At 53.7% G+C, this 10,122-nt stretch overlaps 1 protein-coding gene across 1 annotated transcript in view; it reads left to right on the top strand.

Annotated features, from left to right (window-relative positions):
- HOXD3 (homeobox D3) overlaps positions 1 to 3,932 on the top strand; it is a 32,619-nt gene extending 28,687 nt beyond the window's left edge. Inside the window, 1 exon segment of the mRNA XM_054209805.1 lies at positions 469 to 3,932. Coding sequence (XP_054065780.1) covers positions 469 to 1,223 — 755 coding nt within the window. The 3' untranslated portion in view covers positions 1,224 to 3,932.
- The last annotated feature ends 6,190 nt before the right edge of the window (positions 3,933 to 10,122 follow it).

Here is a 10,122-nt window from a genome sequence, read left to right on the forward strand (position 1 = left end):
AGCCGGGCTGAGCCCCTCGGGATGAACCCTTCGGGCTGAGCCCCCCGGCCCTGCGCCTTGTCCTCTTCTCCTCCTTCTACCACCGCCCCCATTCCCGGCTTGGGGGTCCCAGCCCTACCGGGCTCTGCAGGTGGGGCAGGCGGGGGGCTCCCACCCCGCTCCCCCTGCCAGCCCAGCGGCGGCAGGCGCGGCCCCGACGGGTCCCGGCAGCGCCTGGACGGGCAGCCGCTGGGCGCCCCCGGGGGGAGGCAGCTGCGGGGGTGTGTGTGTATACAGGGCGGGGGGGTGTGTGTATACAGGGCGGGGAGGGGTGGGAGGCCGCCCCCGGGCTCCCTGCGCCCCCTCTCCGGGCGCCGGCAGAGCGGGAGGGGGCGGCGGGGCTTCGAGGGACCCCGGACAGGGAGGTGGTGGTGGTTGTGGGGGCTTTCGGGGGGGGGACCAACGTCTCTTTGTGCCTTTTCCCCGCAGGAGAGAGCTGCGAGGACAAGAGCCCCCCCGGGCCGGCCTCCAAGCGGGTGCGCACAGCCTACACCAGCGCGCAGCTGGTGGAGCTGGAGAAGGAGTTCCACTTCAACCGCTACCTGTGCCGGCCGCGCCGGGTGGAGATGGCCAACCTGCTCAACCTGACCGAGCGGCAGATCAAGATCTGGTTCCAGAACCGCCGGATGAAGTACAAAAAGGACCAGAAAGCCAAAGGCATCATGCACTCCCCCGTCGGACAGTCCCCGGACCGCAGCCCCCCCCTGAGCGGCCCCAACCACGTCGGCTACTCCAGCCAGCTCCCCAGCGTCAACAGCCTCAGCTACGACGCGCCCTCGCCCACCTCCTTCGCCAAGTCCCAGCAGAGCATGTACGGGCTGGCCGCCTACACGGCGCCGCTGAGCAGCTGCCTGCCGCAGCAGAAGCGCTACGCGGGCGCGGAGTACGACCCCCACCCCATGCAGAGCGGCGGCGGCGGCGGCTTCGCCAACCCCAGCCTGCAGGGCAGCCCCGTCTACGTGGGGGGCAACTTCGTGGACTCCATGCCGGCCTCGGGCCCCATGTTCAACCTGGGGCACCTGCAGCACCCCTCCTCCGCCAGCGTGGACTACAGCTGCGCCGCCCAGATCCCCGGCGGCCACCACCACGGACCTTGCGACCCCCACCCCACCTACACGGACCTCTCCTCCCACCACACCTCTCAGGGACGGATGCAGGAGGCCCCCAAGCTCACGCATCTGTAGCGGGGGGGCGGCGGCCGGCGGGGCCCGCTCCCCTCTCCATTACCTCACTTTTCTGACGGGACAGTGTGACTTTGCTCTCGAGTGCCAACAGTATTAGTGGATGTGTCTCCCCTAGCAGCTCCCTTCTCTCTTCCGCAGCCCCGAGTAGGTCCGTGAGCAGGAGCCTTTCTCTTAGAGCTGTTTTTAAGCATGACAGTGCAATATACTGCAAACCGAGGGACTGATAAGCTGGTAATGATGTACTTGAAGGTAAGTCTTAGAGATGCCGTAGCGTTAGCAGCGCGTCATGCTGAGGTGTTTTAGACCAGTCGTGAGCGGTGGGAACTCGCCCGCGCGTAAGCTTATTTCAGAGAAGTTAATTTATGGATTCTTCCGTAACGTAAGGATCGCATCGGACTAAACGATATGTATTTATTATTTTAAGCGAGACATTTTTGTATCACTGATTATTTATCCTCGTCTTAATGTATTTATGTGGGTATTTGTAGAGTTTCTTCACCAATACTTCGGGAGAGCGATTCAGGTCCGTGGTGATTTACATTTCACCTATTTAGTATATTCGGTCTGAGCTAGTTGAGAGAGTAGTCTTGAACAGTTGTAACAGTGGCTGGTGTTTGTAGTTTATGTAAGGATTAATTAAGACAGCAAGTCGTAAGTCATTAATAGAGTAAAACAAACTGTGGCATCACACAAAGAGCCGTTACACTTAAAAAAAATAATAGCGAAAGTATTTTAAAAGTATTTATTTCTAACCGGCTGGCCTCGGTGGCTTGGCTGGCAGCTGGCTCGGCCGGGTGAAGCCACCTTGAGTTGGTAGCGCAGCCGCTTTGAGGAGGCGACCTACGAAGCGGGGCCCTTGGCCATCTTGTTTCAGATCAAATCCTGCATACAAAAACCTCGGTGAGGTTAACATTTATTTATTGACTGGGTATCTATCGCACATATTATTATTTCGGTGGGCTATTTTATTTTCTTTCTTTTTTATGGTTTTTTTTTTTTAATTTTGTTTTTAAGTTACATTCTGGCTATCTGAAATAGGAAAGAAATTAGAAGCTTAGAACGCAAAAAAAATTAGAAACCCTCTGATAGCGCTAATTTCATTAGGGTCTCCATAGCAATCCGCGCAGCAGCTGCCGCCTCCTTTGTTATTTATACTGTTGTCTTTATACTAACCATAAATCAATTTTTTAGACATCTTTGGAAGCCCGAGCTTTTCCTCTTGTTTTTTCATAAAAATAAACTTTGAAAGAAAATTGACAATCAGATGTAGACAGCCGAAGGGGAGCCGCCGAGGAGGCGGGGTGCGGGCAGCGGCCGGGCGCTGCCACCGCGCTCCCCCCCGCACCCGGCGGGGCGGGCCCGTCCCCTCTGCCCGCGGCGGAGGGGGGGCACCGCCGCCTCCCCCTGCCACCAACGGGACAACTAACACGGGGGAGAATTAAAAAAAAAAATAAAAAAAAATAAAGGAGAGAAAAAAGAAAAAAAAAAAGAAAAAAAGGAACGATGCTCGTGTTTCCTCGTGTTTCCTTCTCTCTAGTTACACGGCTGTGTTGAATCCCTCGCTGGATTTACAGAGATCCTTCTTTTGTAAACGTTGTCATTAAAATCTCTTCCTGACGGTACATGTCGCTCCGAGAAGACTATTCTTATCTCTTTCTAAAAGTGTCGAGTTAAAGATTAATCCGAACTTCTGTATTCCCCACCAAACCGTCTGACGCGCCACTTCCCAGTTTGACAAACACTGCAGCTCCTACTCCATCCTCTAATGACAGGACCTGGCATTCCTATTGTGAGAAATATTTTAACTCCTCCAATTCTGGTCAACACAGACAAGTTTTCTGTCCTTCTTTTCTTGTTCTTTTCTTTTCCCTCCCTGCTTTCTTCCTCGCCTTCTGGTATTTGTGTTTGGCTGGACAGTAACGATTCAAAATATTACTTAGGGTTTTATTTTGCCCTCTGTGCAATTTTAACAATGTCGTGCTACGTTGAGAAGTGTATCTTTTGTTAAATTTCACTTTTACCCAAGCAAATTTGGACATATGTGTTGTAGATCTGTAAACCAAACAGAACAGAATAAACTACTTTGTTCGGAGACATATTTTAACCATTTGAGCCTTAAAATTTTCTGCGGAAGTTTTCACGCAAATCTTTTCTTAGAAGCTCCATCCAGGAGTAAAGAAAACATACAAACAATGCAAAAAAATAAGGCTGAACATCACTCGTGAATTATACTTCTATAATATTCCAGTAATATATATCTATCTATGTTTGTATCTCCAAAACTTTCTGTAATCAATGTACCCACGGATGAAATTGTCCATGTAGGTTTTTTTGTGTGTTCTTGAAAACACAATGTGTTTTGCATCACCCGCTCCCATCTGCAACACGGCAAGGCGTCACCATTTCTGCAGGGCCATCCTCGGTGTAACCCGATGTGCTTTTGCCCAAGTGTTTCCCACCTTCATGCTCTGTAGGCTGTTCTTCAAACAGTGTCTGCTCTGACTTACACTATTAGTCCTTCATTAAATCTGTTAAGAAAGAAAAGGCCGTTTATAGATAGCCCTTCCCCAGATCTGAGAAAGAAGGGAGTTTCAGAGGAACCCTGACCACAAACACGCTGTTATGAGGCACACTGTCCTGAATTATTTTCATATTGCAGAGATGGGGTTTGCAGACTTGGTTTCCAGTGGGGGAGGAGGAGGAGCATGTGTGAGGGGGAATCTTCTTGTAAATAAATTCAGTTTCTTCTCCGTGACTCTGGCAGCGGCGTCTCGTTTGTAACGCGATAGAAGCCCGTGATGATAACCTAATTATTAGAAGTAATGTTACTTTAGCGAGATCGCTGGCATTTTTACAATGTTTGTACAAGCATCAGCAATCTAGAGGAGAGAGACACTTTGGCACAAGCCAGACTTTTTCTTGGCCCATCATTTAAAACCCATAAATTATAAACAACCCCCTTTCACACTCAATAGGAACTCAGCTCCTTTGCAACAGCCTCTAATGTGCTAAGCTCCGGTCACCCATTTAAAACACAACTCGTCAGCCAAAGCCAGGCCTGGGGCTGATCCTGGCTTTGCCTTTCTTTGCAAATAGGAACATAGCACCCCTTCCCCTCCTTCCCTGCTCCCTCCATCTGCTCCAGACCCGTAACAGGGTCACTGAGTCAGGGCCTCTAAATGCCGGCAGCGCTGCAGCAGCGTTTGGGATGGGGAGCTGCCGACAGCACCGCTTGAGAGCCGTCAGGGATGCACCGAGCATCAGCAAGGCCGTGCAGGTTTTTCTCTTCGGATCAGTGGGTTTTGGGTCTCCACTTGTTGATTTGGCCCTTACAGTAACCCACCATTTAATGGGGCCACAGCAGTTTCCCTGCTGCAAAGAGGAGAGGCTTTGTGTCATCTCTGTGCAGTCAGCACAGGACTGAGCTGCCCTTTTGGACCCTGTTTCTTTTGAGGGGGGTCCCATCCATGTCCCTCTGTCTATGGCCTGGTGAGCAGCACCCCGGCGGGGGGACCTGGGCAGGCAGAGTCAGGGGCTCCCAAGGATGCCCCTGTCTCGCGGGTGCCACTTTGTGGTGCTGGGTAAAAAAAGCCAAATGCCTCCCACTCCATTAGCAAGTGCTCCCTGGGCAGAGCACGGCAGGGTCCCAGCCCTGGTCCCTCAGCAGGCTGGGGAGGGCCCCTGGGGCACCCTGCATGGCTGCCACTATGGGACCACCCCTGGGTTGCCTGGGGCTGCAGGCACGGGTGAAGAGGAGGCAGCTGTCCGCACACCCAGGAGGCAAGGACAGGCTGGGGGGAGGCTGGCTAAGAAAGAGGGAGCTCACTAGCACCAACTAGAAGCCCCCTGACTTTCTTAGGGACCAGCTGTGACATTTGAGCTCCACAGCAAGAAGTCTGAAGGCAGGATCCACCACTGGGGTCTCTGCACCCCTCCAGCCCCATGGGAAGCCCTAGGAAACAGCCTGCAGGGAGGTCCAGGCACAGAAGGGACTACTCCGCTAGGGAAAAAATGAGGGTAAAGGGGCTGGGGCTGCTGGGCTGCTGCTGGGAGGGTGCCTCACTGACAGCTGTTGGCTGGGGACGGAGGGAAGGAGCTCCAGGTCACGATGCCATCCTTCTACGTGCCAGCCTGCTGTGTGCGCCCAGCGGCCACACGTAATGGCAGCCTGGCGAAGGCGCCGTGCGCTGTGTGGCCGAGAGGCCCGGGTGTCTGGCACCACTGCCGCAGACCTGCCTGGGAACAAAAGCTGGAGCCAGACAGGCAGCACAAAGGGGCTGGTGCTGCCGGGGCAATTAGGGCTGCGGTGGTTGGCTGGGCACCACGTGATGTTATATATGTATTGATGAACCGTCTACCTCTGCTTTTAAAAAGGTGCGAGATGGGCTGGCCCACAGCTCTGTTGGCTGCAGCCACTTTCCAGGGACTGACCAGCAGGTTAATCCCTGAACCGTGAACGGCTCTCCATTCCCACATGAGCAGCAGCAATGGGTATGCTGTTGTCCTCGCTGGGAGTGGGGCTGGCAGGGGAGGGAGGGGGCTGGGTCTATTAAAGGTCATCAATCACATGATGAGCACTTTTCACTCGACAGCGGTTCCTCCTACTTCTGCCCAGGCCTGAAGCAGCTGGGACTTGATCAGAAACTCCAGCCAGCAGAGGCAGAGCCCAGTCCCGGTGCCCTAGAGTAACGTAGCAGGACAGGACCAAGCCCCTTCAGTCACAAAAGCTGAGACGCAAAAGGAGACACGGTAAAGTGTTTGTGCCTGCACATCCCCAGGCGTCTGCAGATGCTGACTGGGAGCAAAGGTGTCTCTACCTCCATTGTCTCCACCTTCAGAGCCCAGGGTCCCAGAGGTCCCTGAACCACTCTGACATGAACCCCAGAAAGGCTCAGCCGCAACGACCATAAGCACAATGCTGAACTAAATTAGCATGGGATCTGTACTAGGCAGGGTCAAGGTCTTTCGGGTAAAAATACTCCTGAATGTATAGTCTGAACACTTGGGTTCATTTTTTCTTTATTTGCTGATGTGCAGTCTTTCTTGCAACAGCAGAAGTTTTGGGGGAGGGTAGACAACCCCATGCTGAGTGAGGTGCGTAGCGTCCATCTTTCCTCCAAGGAACCTGAGCCACCTTTTAGGATCTTTGGGAGCAAGAAGGGCTAGTCATGGCAGAAATCTTGTCTGCAAACCCTTTGACACCTCTGTTTTGCACACAGCAGCATGGCTTACCTTGATACCTCTGTGTGATTTTTCCTTCCTACCAAATTCACAGCCACGGGACAGGAAACAGAGCATTACATGGCACGGGGGCCAGCGTGGAATCACTCTTCTGGGGAATCCTTACAGAAGGAGGGAGAGAGTTTCCTCTTCTTTGTCTTCATGCAGAGGATCTTCATAGTTAATCCCACGTACTAGGAGAGCAGAGGTCCCTCTCCCAGGCCTGGTGGTCAGGGTCAGCCAGGAAAGGGGAGCTTGTGGCAGGGAAATATTGATGGCAGAGGGAAACACACCTTCCTCAGGAAGAGCACGAAGTGCCCTTCCTGCCTGGAAGGGCTGTGCTTGTGCTGGAGCTGAGTCTGGCTCCCTAAGACCAGCAGGATGGTTCCCCTTCTTTGCCCCGGGGTCTCTGTACATCCCTGGTTTTATTCGTACTTTACAAAATAAACGCCCCAGATCATCTCCTCCTTCTTCTCCAATAGCCTTCCTCCCAGGGGCTTTTGATAGTTTGCCTGTGTTAACAAGGCCACTGCTTAAAACCCCAGTGATTGCTTACTTCTCTTTGGGATGCCCACTCACAGCCCATCTGTCTCCGCACCGTGGACGTACATCCCCACGTACCTCTGAGAACCAGCTGTCCCCAGCCAGCAGCGTCGTGGCAGCAGAGGAGCAAGGACAAGGTCATGCTTGGACCAGACCTTCCACATCATTTTCGTGGGGGCTCTGTTGAATCTTCAGTGCGTTAGTTATTGTGACAAGCACAGAGGGTGGTGGCTTGCTCCAGAGAGGAAAGGCAACGTGCCCCAACCTCAAAGTAGTCCCTGTGGCTCAGGGCTGCCACTGCCTTCAACACGTGCGCTGCTCAAGCAGGCTCCCCAGGGCACCACTGGTGTCTGCACCCAACAGGGCTCAGGGCTTTTTGGCTGGGTTTGTTCCTACATCATGTCTTAATTTCACAGTGTCTGTTCTGGGCTTTGTGCAGTGGCCCAGATGTTTCCAGAAGCGTGGTGGCACAGGGGTTGGCTTGGTCCATTGTTCTCACAGAGGTTTCTGCCCCAGCAGCTCCCCTGGCTCATGCCATCACTGCACTGCTTGCAGAGACATCCCTAAACCTCCCAGCCATTCTCAAATTGTCTTTGACAGCATCATGTTCCTCCCTCTTCTTTTTAACCCACTTTTCCTATTCCTTTTTTGGCTTCCAGGGACTCTTTCCCATCAGACCTCTCGCAAAAAAACAGCTGCAGTCGCTCAACTTCATATCACTGGGACTTAGCTGTTTAAGTCTGAACACTGTGAAATTCAGGAGCATAGAAAATTTAATCCCCCCCTCAAAAGGCAGAGCAGCAACAAGAGAGGCTTTGCTGGTGTTTAGCCACTGATTTCTGCTTTCCTCATCCCTGAACAGTCCTGCAAAAACAAACAGATAACGAATGAGAAACTTGGTAACAGAATCCAGCTGAGTGAATGGAAAGATCATATGTTGGTGTGAACACGGACAGCTCTTCCAGCGTTTAAAACACAGCTTTAGGTGTAATTAAACCAGTTGCGTTCTGCAAACAGAAGACTCAAGTAAAGTGGCCGCCCTCCTCTGGAGCCAGTGCTGTTTGCTTCGCTGCGGGCAGGAGTTTTTACAGCAGGGGAGACTGAAGAGCACAGATGCTTTCCTGCGTGGACAGCCTTTCTTTGCTAAAGAGAAAGCCTGGTGTTCCCAGGCTTCTGTTTTGTCAGAAGATGACATTTTCCAAACTGCTCTGATGGCCATGAGTGTGCTGAGCAAGTTTGTATCATCCAGAATTTAACCTCTCCTTCAAAATGCAAGTTTCCTGACAAGGTGTATTTGGTTTAAACTGTTCTTCTAATTTATACCTGCATCCTCTGGCAATGGAAATGCAGGTGATACCCCATTACTAGTGCAGCAGGGTAGCACAGCCCTGTGAACAAACACAGTGAACAAATCTGTGTCTGGAAAACAGCTAACTTCAGTTCTGTGGGCTTACAGTGACTGCTCCGTCTGTAGGCTCCGAGTCCCAGGCACATTAAAGCAGTAACCTGTACAGCCAGCTTTTGCTCTGTAATAGCTGCTTAATAGCAGAAGGGCTGGATGAGCCGCGGAGAAAGTGGGGCTGATAGAAGGCCACGTTGCTGGTCAGAGCCCGTATGCAGGGAAGAGCTCCCATGTCCTTGTGGGCTTGTGCCTGCCTGTCCCAGGGATGTGTCCTCTCAGGGCCTCTGCGGGAAAGAAAACCAGGACTTCTCTGAACCATCAGCTGGGCGTAACTGTGGGTTAGTTGTGGCTGAGCTGCACAGCACAAGTCTCCATGGGAAAGAGTTGAGGCTGACTCAGTGAAACGCTCTGATTGTGTCTCCCCACAGTGTCCCTTCGCTGACACCAGCCCAGCACTCTGAAACCCACAAAAGAGCCAGTGGATTTTTTCCTTCTCTGGGGATCCTGGTTGCCCTTGGGTGGTTTGCACCATGTCTGGTCCTTGCAAAATTTGTGGGCTCTTCCTGGCCACAGTGAGCGGCACTTTGGTCAAGAGCTTGTAGACCTCTTTGGGCTGTTGAGTGAAAGGCAATGAGTGATGGATGAGGGCTTTTTTATGCTTTTATTTAGAAATAAAATATTTTTTTGATAAAGTACCATCCTTGCATTTCACAGCTGAGTCCACATCCACCTCCTAAGACTTAGAAGGTTACATGTCTAATTCGTAGCAGCATGATGTAGCCCTTCTTTGTGTTGTCTGTCCAGTCCCAAGTCACCAAAGCCCAAGCATGCTCTGCCCAGTGCACCCTTTTGCTGTTCTGAACTGCACTGACACACAGTTATCAGCTGACAAGTTGGATGAAATCCATCGTTATTCATATCAAGCATACCTGTAGCTCTGACTGGATGGTCAAGCGTCACTTGGAGACATTTAGGGAAAGGTGATTACTTTTGGAGTCCGGGCTTCACATCCTCCACGCTTGTTCCTGTTGCCTGCCATTCCGGCGGGTTGAAAACCAAGAGAGAGAGAGCTGTAGGGTTTGGCTGGGCAGCGCAACTCGCTGCGCTCTCTGCCAGCTGCAAGCGCTCAGTAAAGCAATGCTGAATCGCCAAGGGAAAAATGAAAGCCCATTAACGGGGTGAGCCGGGGAATTCACTTTTGAGAGGCTACAGAGCACTTACCTGATGGAGCGAGACCATTAAGTGCTGTGAGGTGCAGCAACCCCCCCCTCCGGGTGCGGACAGCCTGGGGGTGCTTGCGCAGCCCGCCGCGCCCCCGGCTGCTCCCCCGGGCTGCGGGGGCTCCCGTGGGAGCGTCCGGGGGCCTGGCCGGCAGCGGGGCAAGGGGAGGGGGCAGAGCTGCCCAGAGACGGGAGCTCGGGAAGCGGGAAAGCGCTGGCTCATCCACCCTCCAAACTCCCGGCAAGCGGCTCCGGCGAGCCCGGAGCGAGCGGCCCTGTCCCCGGGGGGGTGGGTCCCGGCAGGGCTCGGGGAGGCTGCCCACCCGCAGCCCCACGCCGGCCCTGGGCAGCCGGGCGTGGGCAGGGGACCCGGCGGCTCCCGGGACCCCCGGAGCGGGCTCCCCCCGCCGGGCTCCCATTGGCCGCGGGGCGGGACGTGCCGCCCCGCTCCCAGCCGTATATTAGGGCACTATTGCCCCGGCGGGGCGCGGGGAGCGGCGCTGCCCCGCGGGCC

This window comes from Rissa tridactyla, chromosome 7 (assembly GCF_028500815.1).
Source record: "Rissa tridactyla isolate bRisTri1 chromosome 7, bRisTri1.patW.cur.20221130, whole genome shotgun sequence".
NCBI classification, from domain to species: domain Eukaryota; kingdom Metazoa; phylum Chordata; class Aves; order Charadriiformes; family Laridae; genus Rissa; species Rissa tridactyla.